Source organism: Rana temporaria, chromosome 10 (genome assembly GCF_905171775.1).
Source record: "Rana temporaria chromosome 10, aRanTem1.1, whole genome shotgun sequence".
Classification (NCBI taxonomy): domain Eukaryota; kingdom Metazoa; phylum Chordata; class Amphibia; order Anura; family Ranidae; genus Rana; species Rana temporaria.
In genome coordinates this window covers 151,980,952-152,003,245 of record NC_053498.1, presented here as the reverse complement: position 1 = coordinate 152,003,245, position 22,294 = coordinate 151,980,952, and the positions used below count along the sequence as shown (strand labels likewise).

Here is a 22,294-nt window from a genome sequence, read left to right as displayed (position 1 = left end):
TAAAAAAAAAAGAGAACATGTTCTCCTTCTAAGTCCGTCAGAATTTCCGATGGAAAAAGTCAGATGGGGCGCACACACGGTCGGAATATCCGATGAAACAATTCCGTCTGACTTTTTCCATCGGAAATTCCGACCGTGTGTACGCGGAACACTGGCAGACATCTAGTCCGCTGGTCCCGCAGGCACGGTCACGGATCTTGCGGCAGGGGGCGCATGGGCACCACCGGTGGCACGTGCGCGCCCGCACATCTACAAATTCAAAGCATCGTACAGGTACGTTGCTTTGCGCAGCCGTGCCATTCAGGGAGCAGTAGATCAGTGTCCTGTCACTAGACAGAACAGGGAAATGCCTTGTTTACATAGGCATCCCCCCCCCGTCCTGCAGCTCCGTGAGACGATCGCGGGACACAGGCAGACATCGAGTTCGCTAATCCTGCGGGCACGGTCACGGCAGGGGCGCTCGTGCGTCCACACGGCGGCAAATTCAAACTAAATTCAAAGCAACGTACAATTAACACAATTGATGCCAATCAGTGCCCACAAATGGGCACTGACTGGCAACATGGGCACTGGCTGAAATGATGCCCAGCAATGCCATCAGTGCCACCCCTCAGTGTCCATCAGTGCCACCCCTCAGTGTCCATCAGTGCCACCCCTCAGTGTCCATCAGTGCCACCTCTTAGTGCCCATCTATGCCCAGTGCCCACCTATCAGTGCCCATCTGTGCCACCCATAATTACCCATCAGTGCCACCCATGAATGCCACCCATAAGTGCCCATCAGTGCCGCCAAAAAGTGCCGAGTGCTGCCTATGAGTGCCCATCAGTGCAGCATACCAGCGCCGCCTATCAGTGCCCATCAGTGCCGCCACATCAGTGCCCGTAATTGAAGAAGAAAATTTACTTATTTACAGTAAAGAATAAAAACATAATTTCTTTCAAAAATTTCGGTCTTTTTTTAGTTGTTGCGCAAAAAAAAAAAAATCGCAGAGGTGATCAAATACCACCAAAAGAAATCTCTACTTGTGGGAACAAAATTCAATAGTAAAGAAGCTTCATAAAGGAAATTGAGCTTTATGTTTGTGTGAAGCCCCTCCTCTCATCCCTACTGATGGACACACAGGGACTCTACAAACTCCATGCAGACGTGTGTGCGGGGGGATCGGCCCCGAGCTCTCAGACATGATCAGGTATTTGCAGCTCCGTGATGTCTCTGGTGTTACACAATTTGGGGGAGGAGTTGTTGGTTACAATGTAACATTTCTTGTCTTCTGTTATCAGTCCCTCTTCTAAGCCTCCTTCCTCCATCCCACCCCTTGTGAGTCTCAGGTCCCCCCCTCCCTTCCTCCATCCCACCCCTTGTGAGTCTCAGGCCCCCCCCTCCCTTTCTCAGGCCCCCCCCTCCCTTCCTCCATCCCACCCCTTGTGAGTCTCAGGCCCCCCCCCTCCCTTCCTCCATCCCACCCCTTGTGAGTCTCAGGCCCCCCCCTCCCTTTCTCAGGCCCCCCCCTCCCTTTCTCAGGCCCCCCTCCCTTTCTCAGGCCCCCCCTCCCTTTCTCTCTCCCCCCTTCAGCCTCCGCTTCCCATGGCTATTGGCTCATCCAGCAAACTCTCATTCTTCTCCCTTCCTTGGATCCTTTCCAGAAAGGAACTCGGTCAGCTGAGCTCCGGATCAGCCCCTGGCCCCTTCTCATGCAACTTTGTTTTCTGTCTGAGCCACCAAGGAAAAGTCCCCCGGAGACGTGGACGTGTCCTCTAAGCTCCATCCAGGTAATTCCAGGGCTTGGATTCCACGGGAAGGTTTGATTGGATTTGGAAAGAGAAAGGAATTTCCTACGGGAGCGAAGAGTCACGTGAGGGTTTGATGAGAAGCTGAGAGTTGGGGCCCCAACATGGAAACTGGAGAAGGGGGTGTGTGGCCCTAGAAGGGAGAGTGTGGCCCCAGAAGAGGGAGTGTGGCACCAGAAGAGGGAGTGTGGCCCTAGAAGGAGAAGTGTGGCCCTAGAAAGAGGAGTGTGGCCCTAGAAGAGGGAGTGTGCCCACAGAAGGGGGAGTGTGGCCCTAGAAGAGGGAGTGTGGCCCCAGAAGAGGGAGTGTGGCCCTAGAGGGAGAAGTGTGGCCCTAGAAGGAGGAGTGTGGCCCCAGAAGGGGGAGTGTGGCCCCAGAAGGGGGAGTGTGGCCCTAGAAGAGGGAGTGTGGCCCTAGAAGGGGGAGTGTGGCCCTAGGGCAATACCAACTATTGTAACTAAATACAGGCTACCGTTAAAGGGGGGGGGTGGGGGACATCTGGACTGAGGGTGGTACTGGGTACTGTCAGAAGGGGGAGTTTGGATCTAGTGTGGTACTGGGTGCTTTCAATCAGTTTTTGACCTAGGGTGGTACTGGGTACTTTCAAAATCAAGGGGGAGTTTGGACCTAGCGTGGTGCTTGGTACTGTCAGAAGGAGGAGTTTGGACCGAGGGTGGTACTGGGTACTATCAAAAAGGAGGAGGAGGAGTAGTTTGGACCTAGGGTGGTACTTGGTACTGTCAAAGAGAAGGGGGGTTTGGACCTAGAAGGAGGAGTGTGGTCCCAGAAGGGGGGGTGTGTGACCCTAGAAGGGGGTGTGGCCCTAGAAGGGGGAGTGTGGCCGTTAAAGGGGGGTGGACCTATCATGGTACAGGGTATGTTCAAAGAGAAGGGGGAGTTTGGACCGAGGGTGGTACAGGGTATGTTCAAAGAGAAGAGGAGTTTGGACCTAGGGTGGTACTGGGTACTATCGAAGAGGAGGGGGAGTTTGGACCGAGGGTGGTACTCGGTACTATCGAAGAGGAGGGGGAGTTTGGACCGAGGGTGGTACTGGGTACTATCGAAGAGGAGGGGGAGTTTGGACCGAGGGTGGTACTGGGTACTGTCAAAGAGAAGGGGAGTTTGGACCTAGGGTGGTACTGGGTACTGTCAAAGAGAAGGGGGAGTTTGGACCTAGGGTGGTACTGGGTACTGTCAAAGAGAAGGGGAGTTTGGACCTAGGGTGGTACTGGGTATGTTCAAAGAGAAGAGGAGTTTGGACCTAGGGTGGTACTGGGTACTATCGAAGAGGAGGGGGAGTTTGGACCGAGGGTGGTACTCGGTACTATCGAAGAGGATGGGGAGTTTGGACCGAGGGTGGTACTGGGTACTATCGAAGAGGATGGGGAGTTTGGACCGAGGGTGGTACTGGGTACTATCGAAGAGGAGGGGGAGTTTGGACCAAGGGTGGTACTGGGTACTGTCAAAGAGAAGGGGGAGCTTGGACCGAGGGTGGTACTGGGTACTATCGAAGAGGAGGGGGAGTTTGGACCAAGGGTGGTACTGGGTACTGTCAAAGAGAAGGGGAGTTTGGACCGAGGGCAATACCAACTATTGTAACTAAACACAGGCTCCTGTTAAAGGGGGGTGGACCTATCATGGTACAGGGTATGTTCAAAGAGAAGGGGGTCGGGACCGAGGGTGGTACTGGGTCCTATCAAAGAGAAGGGGGTCGGGACCGAGGGTGGTACTGGGTCCTATCAAAGAGAAGGGGAGTTTGGACTTAGGGTGGTACTGGGTGCTGTCAAAGAGAAGGGGGGGAGGGTTTGGAACTAGGGTGGTTCTTGGTACTTTCAAAGAGAAGGGGGCATTAGGCAGTGGCGGCTGGTGCTCAATTTTTTTTTTTTTGGGGGGGGCAAAGTCACAAACAAACGAAAAAAAAAAAACATATAAATTGCAGCCTCACTGTGCCCATCAAAAGCAGTTTGCCCCCTCAAATGATGCCAGTTTGGTGGGATATATTAGACAGCAAGTGAACATGTTGTCCCTGATGTGTTGTTGTGTTGAGGTGGATGAAGCCTTATAGTTACACAAAGCTGCAGGTTTTCATTCTACACCATTTTAGCCTCCCAGCCACCAGCATCCTAACAACCAGTGATGTCATCCTAACAACCAGTGATGTCATCCTAACAACCAGTGATGTCATCCTAACAACCAGTGACGTCATCCTAACAACCAGTGATGTCATCCTAACAACCAGTGATGTCTCCTAACAACAGTGATGTCATCCTAACAACCAGTGACGTCATCCTAACAACCAGTGATGTCATCCTAACAACCAGTGATGTCATCCTAACAACCAGTGATGTCATCCTAACAACCAGTGACGTCATCCTAACAACCAGTGACGTCATCCTAACAACCAGTGATGTCATCAGTGTTGATAAGAAGGCCCTTGTTTGACCCTCCCCCGTCCCTCTCTGACAACACTGGGGTCACATTAGCGAGTGATGGAGAGAAACTGAGGGAGAGGAGAAACAAGGGAATACTAGTCGCCGGTACCAGTGTGCAAAAGTGTACTTGCTTTGGAAGAATAAATCACCTCTAATGTTGGGGGTCCTACGTGTGTCCATTATGTACAACTATTAGAATAGATTTTACATTTAAGAATGGGGTGCCTGGAGACTGTCCATAAAAGGGTACCATAGCTGAAAACAGGTTTAGAAACACTCATGGGTGGTCAAGGCTCATTGATGGAGGTGGGGGAGGGAAGGCTCATTGATGGAGGTGGGGAGAGGGAAGGCTCATTGATGGAGGTGGGGAGGAAAGGCTCATTGATGGAGGTGGGGAGGGAAGGCTCATTGATGGAGGTGGGGAGGGAAGGCTCATTGATGGAGGTGGGGGGAGGGAAGGCTCATTGATGGAGGTGGGGAGGGAAGGCTCATTGATGAGGTGGGGGAGGGAAGGCTCATTGATGGAGGTGGGGAGGAAGGCTCATTGATGGAGGTGGGGAGGGAGGCTCACTGATGGAGGTGGGGAGGCTCATTGATGGAGGTGGGGAGGGAATTCTCATTGATGGAGGTGAGGAGGGACGGCGCATTGATGGAGGTGGGGAGGGAAGGCTCATTGATGGAGGTGGGGAGGAATGCTCATTGATGGAGGTGAGGAGGGACGGCGCATTGATTGAGGTGGGGAGGGAAGGCTTATTGATGGAGGTGGGGAGGGACGGCGCATTGATGGAGGTGGGGAGGGAAGGCTCATTGATGGAGGTGGGGAGGGAAGGCTCAGTGATGGAGGTGGGGAGGGAAGGCTCATTGATGGAGGGAAGGCTCAGTGATGGAGGTGGGGAGGGAAGGCTCAGTGATGGAGGTGGGGAGGGAAGGCTCATTGATGGAGGTGGGGGAGGGAAGGCTCATTGATGGAGGTGGGGAGGAAGGCTCATTGATGGAGGTGGGGGAGGGAAGGCTCATTGATGGAGGTGGGGAGGGAAGGCTCATTGATGGAGGTGGGGAGGGAAGGCTCATTGATGGAGGTGGGGAGGGAATTCTCATTGATGGAGGTGAGGAGGGACGGCGCATTGATGGAGGTGGGGAGGGAAGGCTCATTGATGGAGGTGGGGAGGGAATTCTCATTGATGGAGGTGAGGAGGGACGGCGCATTGATTGAGGTGGGGAGGGAAGGCTTATTGATGGAGGTGGGGAGGGACGGCGCATTGATGGAGGTGGGGAGGGAAGGCTCATTGATGGAGGTGGGGAGGGAAGGCTCAGTGATGGAGGTGGGGAGGGAAGGCTCATTGATGGAGGGAAGGCTCAGTGATGGAGGTGGGGAGGGAAGGCTCAGTGATGGAGGTGGGGAGGGAAGGCTCATTGATGGAGGTGGGGGAGGGAAGGCTCATTGATGGAGGTGGGGAGGGAAGGCTCATTGATGGAGGTGGGGGAGGGAAGGCTCATTGATGGAGGTGGGGAGGGAAGGCTCATTGATGGAGGTGGGGAGGGAGGCTCACTGATGGAGGTGGGGAGGCTCATTGATGGAGGTGGGGAGGGAATTCTCATTGATGGAGGTGAGGAGGGACGGCGCATTGATTGAGGTGGGGAGGGAAGGCTTATTGATGGAGGTGGGGAGGGAAGGTTCATTGATGGAGGTGAGGAGGGACGGCGCATTGATGGAGGTGGGGAGGGAAGGCTCATAGATGGAGGTGGGGAGGGAAGGTTCATTGATGGAGGTGAGGAGGGACGGCGCATTGATGGAGGTGGGGAGGGAAGGCTCATTGATGGAGGTGGGGAGGGAATTCTCATTGATGGAGGTGAGGAGGGACGGCGCATTGATTGAGGTGGGGAGGGAAGGCTTATTGATGGAGGTGGGGAGAGACGGCGCATTGATGGAGGTGGGGAGGGAAGGCTCATTGATGGAGGTGGGGAGGGAAGGCTCATTGATGGAGGGAAGGCTCAGTGATGGAGGTGGGGAGGGAAGGCTCAGTGATGGAGGTGGGGAGGGAAGGCTCATTGATGGAGGTGGGGGAGGGAAGGCTCATTGATGGAGGGAAGGCTCATTGATGAAGGTGGGGAGGGAGGCTCATTGATGGAGGTGGGAAAGGGAAGGCTCAGTGGTGGAGGTGGGGAGAGGGAAGGCTCATTGATGGGGGTGGGGGGAGGGAAGGCTCATTGATGGAGGTGGGGAGGGAAGGCTCAGTGATGGAGGTGGGGAGGGAAGGCTCATTGATGGAGGTGGGGGAGGAAGGCTCATTGATGGAGGGAAGGCTCATTGATGAAGGTGGGGAGGGAGGCTCATTGATGGAGGTGGGGAGGGAAGGCTCAGTGGTGGAGGTGGGGAGAGGGAAGGCTCATTGATGGGGGTGGGGGGAGGGAAGGCTCATTGATGGAGGTGGGGAGGGAAGGCTCATTGATGGAGGTGGGGAGGGAAGGCTCATTGATGGAGGTGGGGAGGAAGGATCATTGGTGGAGGTGGGGGAGGGAAGGCTCATGATGGAGGTGGGGAGGGAAGGCTCATTGATGGAGGTGAGGAGGGAAGGCTCATTGATGGAGGCGGGGGAGGGAAGGCTCATTGATGGAGGCGGGGGAGGGAAGGCTCATTGATGGAGGTGGGGGAGGGAAGGCTCATTGATGGAGGTGGGGAGGGAAGGCTCATTGATGGAGGTGGAGGAAGGAAGGCTCAGTGGTGGAGGTGGGGAGAGGGAAGGCTCATTGATGGAGGTGGGGAGGGAAGGCTCATTGATGGAGGTGGGGAGGGAAGGCTCATTGATGGAGGTGAGGAGGGAAGGCTCATTGATGGAGGTGGGGAGGGAAGGCTCATTGATGGAGGTGAGGAGGGAAGGCTCATTGATGGAGGTGGGGAGGGAAGGCTCATTGATGGAGGTGAGGAGGGAAGGTTTATTGATGGAGGTGGAGGGAAGGCTCATTGATGGCGGTGGGGAGGGAAGGCTCAGTGGTGGAGGTGGGGAGGGAAGGCTCATTGATGAAGGTGGGGAGGGAAGGCTCATTGATGGAGGTGAGGAGGGAAGGCTCATTGATGGTGGCGGGGGAGGGAAGGCTCATTGATGGAGGTGGGGGGGGGAATGCTCTTTGATGGAGGTGGGGAGGGAAGGCTCATTGATGGAGGTGGGGAGAGGGAAGGCTCATTGATGGAGGTGAAGGAAGGAAGGCTCATTGATGGAGGTGGGGAGAGGGAAGGCTCATTGATGGAGGTGGGGAGGGAAGGCTCATTGATGGAAGTGGGGAGAGGGAAGGCTCATTGATGGAGGTGGGGAAAGGGAAGGCTCATTGATGGAGGTGGGGAGAGGGAAGCTCATGATGGAGGTGGGGAGGGAAGGCTCATTGATGGAGGTGGGAGAGGGAAGGCTCATTGATGGAGGTGAAGGAAGGAAGGCTCATTGATGGAGGTGGGGAGAGGGAAGGCTCATTGATGGAGGTGGGGAGGGAAGGCTCATTGATGGAAGTGGGGAGAGGGAAGGCTCATTGATGGAGGTGGGGAGGGAAGGCTCATTGATGGAGGTGGGAGAGAGGGAAGGCTCATTGATGGAGGTGGGGAGAGGGAAGGCTCATTGATGGAGGTGGGGAGGGAAGGCTCATTGATGGAGGTGGGGAAAGGGAAGGCTCATTGATGGAGGTGGGGAGAGGGAAGGCTCATTGATGGAGGTGGGGAGGGAAGGCTCATTGATGGAGGTGGGAGAGGGAAGGCTCATTGATGGAGGTGAAGGAAGGAAGGCTCATTGATGGAGGTGGGGAGAGGAGGCTCATTGATGGAGGTGGGGAGGGAAGGCTCATTGATGGAGGTGGGGAGAGGGAAGGCTCATTGATGGAGGTGGGAGAGGGAAGGCTCATTGATGGGAGGTGGGGAGGAAGGCTCATTGATGGAGGTGGGAGAGGAAGGCTCATTGATGAAGGTGGGGAGGAAGTCTCATTGATGGAGGTGGGGAGGGAAGGCTCCTTGATGGAGGTGGGGAGAGGGAAGGCTCAGTGATGGAGGTGGGGAGGGAAGGCTCATTGATGGAGGTGGGTGAGGGAAGGATCATTGATGGAGGTGGAGGAAGGAAGGCTCATTGATGGAGGTGGGGAGAGGGAAGGCTCATTGATGGAGGTGGGGAGAGGGAAGGCTCATTGATGGAGGTGGGGAAGAGGGAAGGCTCATTGATGGAGGTGGGAGGAAGGCTCATTGATGGAGGTGGGGAGAGGGAAGGCTCATTGATGGAGGTGGGGAGAGGGAAGGCTCATTGATGGAGGTGGGGAGAGGGAAGGCTCATTGATGGAGGTGGAGGGAAGGCTCATTGTTGGCGGTGAGGAGGGAAGGCTCAGTGATGGAGGTGAGGAAGGAAGGCTTGTTGATGGCCACCTTCTACTGCTGGGTGTACCATCATGTCCTCCCCACCTTCCTACTGCTGGGTGTACCAACATGGCCTCTGCACCTTCGTACTGCTGGGTATCACCAACATGGCCTCAGCCACCTTCCTACTGCTGGGTGTACAACAAGGCCTCTGCCACTTTCCTACTGCTGGGTGTACCAACATGGCCTCTGCCACTTTTCCTACTGCTGGGTGTACTAACATGGCCTCTACCACCTTCCTACTGCTGGGTGTACCAACATGGCCTCAGCCACCTTCCTACTGCTGGGTGTACCAACATGGCCTCTGCCACTTTCCTACTGCTGGGTGTACCAACATGGCCTCTGCCACTTTCCTACTGCTGGGTGTACCAACATGGCCTCCACCACCTACCTACTGCTGGGTGTACCAACATGGCCTCCGCCACCTTCCTACTGCTGGGTGTACCAACATGACCTCTGCCACCTCCTACTGCTGGGTGTACCAACATGGCCTCTGCCCACCCTTCCGACTGCTGGGTGTACCAACATGTCCTCCCCCACCTTTCTACTGCTGGGTGTACCAATGTGGTACACCCAGCAGTAGGAAGGTGGCGGAGGCCATGTTGGTACACCCAGCAGTAGGAAGGTGGAGGAGGACATGTTGGTACACCCAGCAGTAGGAAGGTGGCGGAGGCCATGTTGGTACACCCAGCAGTAGGAAGGTGGCAGAGGTCATGTTGGTACACCCAGCAGTAGGAAAGTGGCGGAGGATGTTGTCTCTTCCTCTGTATTGTATTCTGCTCTCATTGGTTGTTGTCTCTTCCTCTGTATTCTATTCTGATCTCATTGGTTGTTGTATTTTCCTCGGCCAGCTTGGCTCGGTGTGGAGATGGAGTCTCAGGAAACCCCGGCGGTCCATTACAGCCGATGGACGGAACAAAGTCCGGATGAAGTCAGCGTCAGCCCATCGAACGCCGGAACCCCGGCCTGGAAAAGGTGATGGGACCCGGGTTGGGTGTAGCCTGTCACTGACCTACGTCTAAAAATGCTATCTGCCTGGCTGTGTCTAGAGTCCCCCCCAATCCTGTGTCTGACAAAGCCAGACTAGACCTGGGTCAGCGACTCATCCAAGCCATAGATCAGTGTGACAGCCAGACGTGGAGCATTTTCAGGGGGAGAGGTCAGTGTGACAGCCAGGCGTGGAGCATTTTCAGGAGGAGAGGTCAGTGTGACAGCCAGGCGTGGAGCATTTTCAGGAGGAGAGGTCAGTGTGACAGCCAGGCGTGGAGCATTTTCAGGGGGAGAGGTCAGCCTGCAGGCTGGAGATTCTTCTCCTGGAAATAAAACTATTATGTGGTGTAAAGGAGGAAAAATACAGAAGGTGCATTTCTGAAAATAACTGTATGCCTGGCTTCCATGCTGAGTCACAACCTAATGCAGCTCTGTATTCATTATTACATCATCAAATCCCCCCCCCCCCCCAATCCTCACCTTTAGCCTTGTATAGCTGTAGCGGCTCCTCCCCCTGGACAGAAACGGCTTCCTCTGATTTCACTGCACACTGTGAGCTTCTCACCACGTCCATTAGAAGCCGCATCGAGTCAGAACTGGAGTACACTCTTGTCAGTGAGAGGGGAGCACGAGTATGCCCCCCCCCCCCCACACTGCACATACGAGTATGTGGCAGAGAAGTTAGTATGATGCCAAGGACTTTGGCTTAGAAAATGCATTCCATGTATATACAGAGTGTGACTTTTCCTCCCCCTCCCCACTGCACATACAGCCAGTGCCCGGTGGCATGTTCCCCCTCTGCCCCCCCTCACTGCACATACTGCCAGTGCCGGTGCAGGTTCCCCCTCTGCCCCCCCTCACTGCACATACTGCCAGTGCCGGTGCAGGTTCCACCTCTGCCCCCCTCCCCCCACTGGCACATACAGCCAGTGCCCGGGGCAGGTTCCCCCTCTGCCCCCCCTCACTGCACATAACAGCCAGTGTCCGGGCAGGTTCCCCCTCTTGCCCCCCCTCACTGCACATACTGCCAGTGCCCGGTGCAGGTTCCACCTCTGCCCCCCCCCCCCACTGCCCCTTCCCCACTGCCCGGGGCAGGTTCCCCCTCTGCCCCTTCCCCCACTGCACATACAGCCAGTGCCCGGGGCAGGTTCCCCCTCTGCCCCCCCTCACTGCACATACAGCCAGTGTCCGGGCAGGTTCCCCCTCTGCCCCCCCTCACTGCACATACAGCCAGTGTCTGGGCAGGCTCCCCCTCTGCCCCCCCACTGTACATACAGCCAGTGCCCGGGGCAGGTTCCCCTCTGCCCCCTCCCACTGCACATACAGCCAGTGCCCGGAACAGGATCCCCCTCTGCCCCCCCACTGTACATACAGCCAGTGCCGGGGCAGGTTCCCCCTCTGCCCCCCCTCACTGCACATACTGCCAGTGCCCGGTGCAGGTTCCACCTCTGCCCCCCCTCCCCCCACTGCACATACAGCCAGTGCCCGGTGCAGGTTCCCCCTCTGCCCCCCCCCCACTGCACATACAGCCAGTGCCCGGAACAGGATCCCCCTCTGCCCCCCCACTGTACATACAGCCAGTGCCGAGGCAGGTTCCCCCTCTGCCCCCCTCACTGCACATACTGCCAGTGCCCGGTGCAGGTACCACCTCTGCCCCCCCTCCCCCCACTGCACATACAGCCAGTGCCCGGTGCAGGTTCCCCCTCTGCCCCTTCCCCCACTGCACATACAGCCAGTGCCCGGGGCAGGTTCCCCCTCTGCCCCCCCTCACTGCACATACAGCCAGTGTCCGGGCAGGTTCCCCCTCTGCCCCCCTCACTGCAGTGCACATACAGCCAATGTCCGGGCAGGTTCCCCCTCTGCCCCCCCCCCACTGCACATACAGCCAGTGCCCGGGGCAGGTTCCCTCTCTGCCCCCCTCACTGCAGTGCACATACAGCCAGTGTCCGGGCAGGTTCCCCCTCTGCCCCCCCTCACTACACATACAGCCAATGTCTGGGCAGGCTCCCCCTCTGCCCCCCCCACCTGCACATACAGCCAGTGCCCGGTGCAGGTTCCCCCTCTGCCCCTTCCCTCACTGCCCATACAGCCAGTGCTCAGTGCAGGTTCCCCCTCTGCCCCCCCCACTGCACATACAGCCAGTGCCCGGTGCAGGTTCCCCCTCTGCCCCCCCCCACTGCACATACAGCCAGTGCCCGGGGCAGGTTCCCCCTCTGTCCCCTCACTGCACATACTGCGAGTGCCCGGGGCAGGTGTCCCCTCTGCCCCCCACTGCACATACAGCCAGTGCCCGGAACAGGATCCCCCTCTGCCCCCCTCCAAATGAGAGTATGTGGCAGAGAAGTTAGTATGATGCCGAGGACTTTGGCTTAGAAAATGCATTCCATGTATATACAGAGTGTGACTTTTCCTTCCCCCTCCCCACTGCACATGCAGGTTCCCCCTCTGCCCCTCCACTGCACATACTGCGAGTGTCTGGGGCAGGTTCCCCCTCTGCCCCCCCCATTGCACATACAGCCAGTGCCTGTAGCAGGTTCCCCCTCTGCCCCCCAACTTCACATACTAGGAGTGCCCAGGGCAGGTTCCCCCTCTGCCCCCCCCCCCACTGCACATACAGCCAGTGCCTGTAGCAGGTTCCCTCTCTGCCCCCCCCCCACTGCACATATTAGGAGTGCCTTGGGCAGGATCCCCCTCTGCCCCCCCACTGCACATACAACCAATGCCTGGGGCAGGTTCCCCCTCTGCCCCCTCCCCCACTGCACATACAACCAATGCCTGGGGCAGGTTCCCCCTCTGCCCCCCACTGCACATACAGCCAATGCCTGGGGCAGGTTCCCCCTCTGCCCCCTCCCCCACTGCACATACAACCAATGCCTGGGCAGGTTCCCCCTCTGCCCCCCACTGCACATACAGCCAATGCCTGGGGCAGGTTCCCCCTCTGCCCCCTCCCCCACAGCACATACAGCCAATGCCTGGGGCAGGTTCCCCCTCTGCCCCCCTCTCCTGAATGTGCATATGTGGCAGAGATGTTAGTATGATGCCGAGGGACTTTGGCTTAGAAAATGCATTCCCATGTATTACAGAGTGTGACTTTTCCTCCCCCCTCCACATGTGACGTCTCATTTCTCCTCCCCCCAGAGTCTACAACACGCTGTGTACCGGGAGGATTGGGATCCTCATGAAGGTCCTGGCAGGACTGGCCTTGTTCTGGATTATATTCATCATCGGCTACGTCACGGGTTACTATGTACACAAGTGTAAGAAAGGGTAACAGGAAACCGGCCAATGGGAACATGAAGATGGCGCCCTCTACGGGAAGACACAGGAAATGTATTTTTTAGGGGCTCACCTATGAAGGGCGAGAAAATGTCACATTGATCAGAAAAATCAGCTTTATAAAATGACGGATTCTTTTCTCCCCGGTAACAGAAGACTGGGGGGGGGGGGGGGGGTCAGATAATATTGTATTTGCTTTATGCAGCTCTCTGGCGGCTCCCGATGTCCACAACCCCTCTCCCCGTCTGTTTTCACTGTCAGATAGGGTGAGTGATAACATGAAAACCCCCATCATATTCATTGGTGTCTCCAAACACAAGAGAACCTCTACGGGAGTTTATCTGCCCCCAGCTGATGTGTACGGACTCTGCCCCCCCCCACAGTAAGGGGGGACTCTGCTACCCCACCACCACCAACAGTAAGGGGGGACTCTGCTAACCCCCACAGTAAGGGGGGACTCTGCTACCCCACCACCCCCACAGTAAGGGGGGACTCTGCTAACCCCCACAGTAAGGGGGGACTCTGCTACCCCACACCAACAGTAAGGGGGGACTCTGATGGGACTCTGCCCCCCCACAGTAAGGGGGGACTCTGCCAACCCCCCCCCCCCACACCAACAGTAAGGGGGGACTCTGATGGGACTCTGCCAACCCCCCCCAACCAACAGTAAGGGGGGACTCTGCCAACCCCCCCCAACCAACAGTAAGGGGGGACTCTGCCAACCCCCCCCCAGCACCAACAGTAAGGGGGGACTCTGATGGGACTCTGCCAACCCCCCCCAACCAACAGTAAGGGGGGACTCTGCCAACCCCCCCCAACCAACAGTAAGGGGGGACTCTGCTAACCCCCCACCAACAGTAAGGGGGGACTCTGATGGGACTCTGCCAACCCCCCCGCACCAACAGTAAGGGGGGGACTCTGCTAACCCCCCACCAACAGTAAGGGGGGACTCTGATGGGACTCTGCCAACCCCCCGCACCAACAGTAAGGGGGACTCTGCCAACCCCCACAGTAAGGGGGGACTCTGCCAACCCCCCCCCCACACCAACAGTAAGGGGGGACTCTGATGGGACTCTGCTACCCTCTGCTAACCCCCCACCAACAGTAAGGGGGGACTCTGCTACCCCCCCCCACACCAACAGTAAGGGGGGACTCTGCCAACCCCCCCTCCCCACACCAACAGTAAGGGGGGACTCTGCCAACCCCCCCTCCCGCACCAACAGTAAGGGGGGACTCTGCTAACCCTCCCCCACCAACAGTAAGGGGGGACTCTGCTACCCCCCCCCCCCACCAACAGTAAGGGGGGACTCGCTACCCCCCCCCCCACCAACAGTAAGGGGGACTCTGCCAACCCCCCCCCCCCCACACCAACAGTAAGGGGGGACTCTGATGGGACTCTGCTAACCCTCTGCTAACCCCCCACCAACAGTTAGGGGGGACTCTGCTACCCCCCCCCCCCACCAACAGTAAGGGGGGACTCTGCCAACCCCCCCTCCCCACACCAACAGTAAGGGGGGACTCTGCCAACCCCCCCCCCCGCACCAACAGTAAGGGGGGACTCTGCTAACCCTCCCCCACCAACAGTAAGGGGGGACTCTGCTAACCCTCCCCCACCAACAGTAAGGGGGTACTCTGCCAACCCCCCCCCACACCAACAGTAAGGGGGGACTCTGCTAACCCCCCCCACCAACAGTAAGGGGGGACTCTGATGGGACTCTGTCAAACCCCCCCCCCCCCCTGCACCAACAGTAAGGGGGGACTCTGATGGGACTCTGCCAACCCCCCCCCCCCACCAACAGTAAGGGGGGACTCTGATGGGACTCTGCTACGTTGATTTGAAATTTCTTTGTTCTTCCTCCGGAGTTCTGAATCTCATCATCACACAAAGTGGGCGTGACCTCCATATCCCCAGCGAAGGGACTGTCCTCAGAACATGGAATAAATCCCCCTACATACGTTGCACCTGTTTATCTGCCGTCTTCTCTTCTCTACGTCCGGTCATGTGTACAGTGTAGCATGGCAGAGTAATTGGCATTCAAAGAGTGAGAGCGTTGAAAGCTGCAAATTGGCCTGGGCAGGAAGGGGGAGGTGGTTGGTTTTGGGGGGGTGGGGCAGGAAGGGCGGAGTGCCAGCTATTGGGGGGGGGGCAGGAAGGGGGAGGTGCCCGGTATTGGGGGGCAAGAAAGGGGAGGGGCCCAGTATTGGGGGGGCAGGAAAGGGGAGGTGCCCGGTATTGGGGGGGGGCAGGAAGGGGGAGGTGCCCAGTATTGGGGGGGCAGGAAAGGGGAGGTGCCCGGTATTGGGGGGGCAGGAAGGGGGAGGTGCCCGGTATTGGGGGGCAGGGAGGGGGGAGGTGCCCAGTATTGGGGGCAGGAAAGGGGAGGTGCCCGGAATTGGGGGGCAGGAAGGGGGCGAGTGCCTTGTAGTGGGGAGGGCAGGAAGGGGGAGGTGCCCAGTATTGGGGGGCAGGAAGGGGGGAGAAATATTCCATCTCCTGTCTGAGCTCAGTGCATGAGAACATGAACATACAAACACACCCCCACTCTCACCCCAATACCCCACCTCACACCCCAATACCCCCACCTCATACCCCCACTCTCACCCCAATACCCCCACCTCATACCCCCACTCTCACCCCAATACCCCCACCTCATACCCCCACTCTCACCCCAATACCCCCTTACCTGCCTTCTCATGCTGCCATTGTTGTGTACGGCAGAACTAAGGTTTAAGTTTGGAGACTTTAAAATGTTTTATTGCAGCACATTATTATTATTATTATTATTATTATTATGTGATGTGATTTGTCCCAGAAATAATATATATGGTGATGAGATCGGAGTGTACATAAGAAGAAGATTAGATACACGGAGGAGACTTTACATCGGACTGTTTATAATGAGTGTCAGTCTGTAGATATCGGTCAGAAGTGGGAGGAGTCAGTGAGGAGATCAATTTGCATAAATAAAATGTATATTTTGTTACTTTTGTATCGGTATTATTTCCATCTTTCTTCCTGTAATTGATCTTCATTTGTTATTCAGGAATAAAGTTATTTTCCTTCCCCTGTCACAGAGCCGTGTGTCTCATTCATCACAATCAGGAAACATTCCGGCGCAGATCCACATACAATTAGATGGGCGCAGCGTATGGGAGATACGCTACGCCGCTGTAACTTACTTTTGGCTGCTTTGAATCCACAAAAAATTCGAGCCGTAAGTTACGGCGGCGTAGTGTATCTCTCGCGGCGTAACGGCGCCTAATTCAAATCGGCGAGTAGGGGGGGCGTGTTTCATTTAAATGAAGCGCGTCTCCGCGCCGAACGAACTGCGCATGCGCCGTCCCTTAAATTTCCCGCCGTGCATTGCGCGAAATGACGTCGCAAGGACGTCATTGTTTAGACTTGGACGTGAATTACGTCCATCCCGCGATTCACGGACGACTTACGCGAACGAAAAAAAAAAATTCAAATGAAACGCGGGAACGACGGCCATACTTAACATGGCAGGTCTATCTACACGCCGCAAAACAGCAGCTTTAACTATACGCCGGAAAAAGCCGACTAGAGACAACGTAAAAGAATGCGACGGCCGCGCGTACGTTCATGGATCGTCGGAAATAGCTAATTTGCATACTCAACGCGGAAAACGAGGGGAACGCCACCCAGCGCCGTACGCCTGTCGAATCTAACCCAGAAGCCGTCGTATCTTGTTTTGAGGATTCAAACTAAAGATACGCCGGCGTACTTTCAAATTTCCCGCGTCGTATCAGTAGACACACCGGTGTACTCTCTTTGTGGATCTGCCCCTCCCTTCTTATACTTGGGATTTTCATTAAAACCCTCGGCGTGTTTTATGATTGCAGGACTGCAGCCTCTCATCACATAACTCTGTTACACCCCCCCCCTCCCCCAGAATGCTCAGACATTGGGATCAATTGAGTTCAGGGCCATCCAGAAAATATAGAGATAGAGGGAACAACGACAAGCAGATTACTGGCTTTCCTTTCCTCACGCTGAGAGAAGAAGAGAGACGATAACCGGCTTGTGTTAGGAACATGTGCGCTGATAATCAGTGCAGACCCAACAGTGCCCACCAGTGCTGCCAATCAGTGCCCACCAGTGCTGCCAATCAGTGCCCACCAGTGCTGCCAATCAGTGCCCACCAGTGCTGCCAATCAGTGCCTTTAGCATACCGCCGTACGCAAACAACGTAAATTGCGTACGCAGGGCTCGCGTAACGTTGTGAATCGGCATTAGTATGCAATTTGCATACTATACGCTGACCACAACGGGAACGCCACCTAGCGGCCACCACAAGAATGCAGCCTAAGATATGCGGGCATAAGAGCCTTATGCCGCGCAGATCTTAGGCTGCAGTCGGCGTAACGAGGTTCCTGAATCAGGAGCATTCGTTACGCCGGGGCAAGTAAGCAATTGCGCTGCGTATCTATGGTTACGCAGGCGCAATTGCTCTTTGAATCTGGGCCAATGATACAAATATCCTATGTGTACAGAGTTACATGACCGCGTAATTGTCATTCAAAGTGTGACAGCGCTGAAAGCTGGCCTGGGCAGGAGGGGGAGGGGAGTGCCCGGTCTTGAAGGGGTTATGATCTTATTATTTATATTATTATTCTAGCAATCTGATCGTTTCCCCGATCGTTCGGCCCTCCGATCTCTTGGTTCAGTAACTCCGTTTATAAGGAACGCGACTTCCAATGAGAAGATTAGAATCGATCCGCCTGTTGTCTTTGTCTGTAGAATACAATGGACTTCTGTCCCCAGGGAAGCACACAGTGTACTCTGTACAGGAAGGAAGGTAGACTGACAGCATTCCCAGGAGGTGACTCCTCATTGGCTGATATCTCAGGAGATAAAGCCCCTCCCCCCAGACAAATGATACAGACCTCTCCCCGGATTTATACTTTCCTCACACTGATATCCCAATGGAAGGATCGGCGTGAGCGATCGGAATGAGAAAAGCGCCGTCTTTGCGTCTCTTTAGAAGCTGGTCACACAAAGATGGCAAAGTTCTGCAAATTTTCAAAACAATCGGGAAATTAACATAGAACTGAAAGCGGTTGCCTGAGGTCAGTGGCGGCTGGTGCTAAAAATTTTTGGGGGGCGCACTGTGCCCAACAAACGCAGCCACTGTGCCCAACAAACGCAGCCACTGTGCCCAACAAACGCAGCCACTGTGCCCAACAAACGCAGACACTGTGCCCAACAAACGCAGACACTGTGCCCATCAAACGCAGACACTGTGCCCATCAAACGCAGACACTGTGTCCAACAAACACAGACACTGTGCCCAACAAACGCAGCCACTGTGCCCAACAAACACAGACACTGTGCCCAACAAACGCAGACACTGTGCCCATCAAAAGCAGCCACTGTGCCCAACAAACGCAGCCACTGTGCCCAACAAACGCAGCCACTGTGCCCATCAAACGCAGACACTGTGTCCAACAAACGCAGACACTGTGCCCAACAAACGCAGCACTGTGCCCAACAAACGCAGCCACTGTGCCCAACAAACGCAGACACTGTGTCCAACAAACGCAGACACTGTGCCCAACAAACGCAGCACTGTGCCCAACAAACGCAGCCACTGTGCCCAACAAACGCAGACACTGTGCCCAACAAACGCAGCACTGTGCCCAACAAACGCAGCACTGTGCCATCAAATGCAGCCACTGTGCCCATCAAACGCAGCCACTGTGCCATCAAACGCATCCACTGTGCCCATCAAACGCAGACACTGTGCCATCAAATGCAGCCACTGTGCCATCAAACGCATCCACTGTGCCCATCAAACGCAGCCACTGTGCCATCAAACGCATCCACTGTGCCCATCAAACGCAGACACTGTGCCATCAAACACAGCCACTGTGCCATCAAACGCATCCACTGTGCCCATCAAACGCAGCCACTGTGCCATCAAACGCATCCACTGTGCCCATCAAACGCAGACACTGTGTCCAACAAACGCAGACACTGTGCCCAACAAACGCAGCACTGTGCCCAACAAACGCAGCCACTGTGCCCAACAAACGCAGACACTGTGCCCAACAAACGCAGCACTGTGCCCAACAAACGCAGCACTGTGCCATCAAATGCAGCCACTGTGCCCATCAAACGCAGCCACTGTGCCATCAAACGCATCCACTGTGCCCATCAAACGCAGACACTGTGCCATCAAACGCATCCACTGTGCCCATCAAACGCAGCCACTGTGCCCATCAAACGCAGCCACTGTGCCCATCAAACGCAGCCACTGTGCCCATCAAACGCAGCCACTGTGCCATCAAACGCATCCACTGTGCCATCAAACTCAGCCACTGTGCCCATCAAACGCAGCCACTGTGCCCATCAAACGCAGCCACTGTGCCATCAAACGCATCCACTGTGCCCATCAAACGCAGACACTGTGCCATCAAACGCATCCACTGTGCCCATCAAACGCAGCCACTGTGCCCATCAAACGCAGCCACTGTGCCCATCAAACGCAGCCACTGTGCCCATCAAACGCAGCCACTGTGCCATCAAACGCATCCACTGTGCCATCAAACTCAGCCACTGTGCCCATCAAACGCATCCACTGTGCCTATCAAACGTAGCCACTGTGCCCATCAAACGCAGCCACTGTGCCCATCAAACGTAGCCACTGTACCCATCAAATGCTGCCACTGTACCCATCAAATGCTGCCAGCGTGAATCCCCCCTAGCCCGGCACTTACCTGTCTCGGTGGGGCAGCGGGTCACGGTGTCCTCCACGCTCCTCGATGTCTTCTCCAGCCCTCTCTTCCAGTCCTTTGCTATGATTGGATGCCTGATAGGCGGTGTCCAATCACAGCACCTGTCGTTTCAGCCAATCAGGTGACAGGTAACGGACCCGAGTACCTGATTGGCTGAGAGGCGGTTCAGTGTTTGGAAAGTGATTATTCATTTGCTTTCCTAACGCAACGCTGAGTGAACAGCGAGCGCCCAGCAATGGCGCCCGCTGTTCACTGTTTAGGACGCCTACGGCTCTAAACAGGCGCTTCCAAAAAATACCCCTCCGCTGTAATTCAGGGGCCTGATAAGGGGCCGGGCACCTGAAAAGAGGGCGGACACCTGAAAAGGGGGCGGACACCTGAAAAGGGGCGGACACCTGAAAAGGGGGCGGACACCTGAAAAGAGGGCGGACACCTGAAAAGGGGGCATACACCTGAAAAGGGGGCGGACACCTGAAAAGGGGGCATACACCTGAAAAGGGGGCGGACACCTGAAAAGAGGGCGGACACCTGAAAAGGGGGCATACACCTGAAAAGGGGGCGGACACCTGAAAAGGGGGCATACACCTGAAAAGGGGGCGGACACCTGAAAAGAGGGCAGACACCTGAATAGGGGGCGGACACCTGAATAGGGGGCGGCAGCGGTGACCATAGATAGTTTCATGCAATGTATGGTGATAGAGCGGTGGCAGGAGAGAGGGGGCGGCGCCTGTGCTCCAGGGCCATCTTTTCCATTGGGCACGCCGGGCAGTTGCCCGGGGGCCCCGCTTGCCTGGGGGGCCCCACCGGCTGCCCAGCAACTCCAGTAAAAAATTGTGGAGAGTGACGGGTTAGAACTGCCCATGCCCAGTTTGCGGAAATTACAGAGAAGATCCGGTCCTCCACGAGTGCGGGGGGTTGCTGATGTAAAAAAATGTAAGGGGGCACTGATTTAAAGGTTCCCCCTCCTATATTAGTGACCCCCCTTACCTTAGTGTATTTACTCACCAGAGTGCCCCCCACATCAGAGTTCCCCTTTACATGAGAGTCTGCAGGATTCCCCCTTACAATGCAAGGGGGAACTCAGTCTGCGGACCCTGATGTAAGTGGGAAAGAGAAAGCAGTGGACTCTGATATAAGGTGGTCTCTGGTCACCATAGCCCCCCTCCACATCAGAGTTCCCTCCTTAGATCATGATCTGCAGCGTTCCCCTTTACATAAGAGTTCTCTTTCACTGTAAGGGGGAATCCTGCATACTCTGATGTAAGAGGAAACTCTGTGCTGGCTGGGTTATAGTAACCTAACCTTCATGTCAATGAAGACATTTTTTTTTTACTTTTGTTTAACTTAAACACATTGCTAATAGCACTAGCTATATGTTTATAGTTTAAATACTGACATTTGCATTGTTCGGCACTGAAAACTGTAATTTTAGGTACTTTTTTTGCAGTGGCAGTAAAAAATGTGGTTCTGCCAGTAAATGTTATGATTTTTGTCAGTAAATTCTCGTGCGTGATTGTGTAGACAGGGCCCCAGTGCACTGTATTGCCCAGGGGCCTATAATGCTCTTAAGATGACACTGCTGTGCTCCCTTTATGGACCCCCCACCACTGCCTGAGACCCAGCAATGCCCACCCTTCATATGACCACCAGACTTTGATTGGTGGAGGCGGACCAATTATGTGACCGCCAGACTTTGATTGGACCATTCACGGGCAGATTCCACACCGGAACAAAGTGAGCGAAACCAGAAATAAAACTGCAGCAATTCAGATTTTACTGTCTGCCCCTGACAGGGCCGCCATCAGGGGGGTACAGGCAGTACACCTGTAAGGGGCCCGGATGGCAACCCCCTTTAAAAAAAAAAACATGAAATAATTTTTTTTTTTTAGGGGTCCGGAGAAAATTGAGCACCAGCCACCACTGGGCCAATGTGCAGAAGAAATGGGCAGAAACAGCCGCTGAAAGTTGCCCGAATGTAGAGGGCGTAAGCGGCGGCCTCAGTACAACAGAGCGAGGGGCGACATCTGAGGAAATTTTTAAAACTGCAAGCCAACCTTCTGAAGGTGTAATGATTACATGTTTGGGGGATCTCATTGTTACTTTGTACAAATAACGACGTCATTGATGTTCTCTTGGTGTTCCAGCGCTTAAAGGATCAATCCACTCAAAACTGATACGGAAGTGTTTGGTAGAAGACGCAGAGTTACATTATCTAGAAAAACTTTGTGACGTCTTTAAATGGTAATGCCATATTTGTGGGGAAAAATATATATATATATATAAAAAAATAATAATATATCACATACAATCGCTACACAAGTCATATTGTAATTGAATGGTATTAATAAATTATTAATAATAATAATTATAATATAAAAATAATAATAATAATAATAATAAAGTATTAATAATTCTCTTTCCTTTCCAATCTGCAGCCGCTGTCATTTTCTGGCCACCTGGGGGCGCTCTGTACACAGATAGAATACAGAGAAATGTCATTTCCTGCTTGTGTGATTGCTCACCGATTCCCCCAGAAGTCTGCACTGAGATACAAGCCAGATTTTAGGCATCTCCTGCAATAGGAATTTCAGTTTTGGTGAAATAACTCCCTAAATCGGAGGTTCCGCCAAATTATTCGTTTTTTTTTAAGTCAGCATCTCCAAATA

The 22,294-nt window shown here is 55.0% G+C and overlaps 1 protein-coding gene across 1 annotated transcript; it reads left to right on the top strand.

Moving 5' to 3' along the window:
• The first annotated feature begins 1,561 nt into the window (after positions 1-1,561).
• SMIM1 (small integral membrane protein 1 (Vel blood group)) lies at positions 1,562-13,040 on the top strand. Its single transcript, XM_040326580.1, has 3 exons — positions 1,562-1,769; positions 9,455-9,578; positions 12,732-13,040. The coding sequence occupies exons 2-3, from the start codon at positions 9,472-9,474 to the stop codon at positions 12,862-12,864; spliced, it is 240 nt and encodes a 79-aa protein (XP_040182514.1). The 5' UTR covers positions 1,562-1,769; positions 9,455-9,471; the 3' UTR covers positions 12,865-13,040.
• The last annotated feature ends 9,254 nt before the right edge of the window (positions 13,041-22,294 follow it).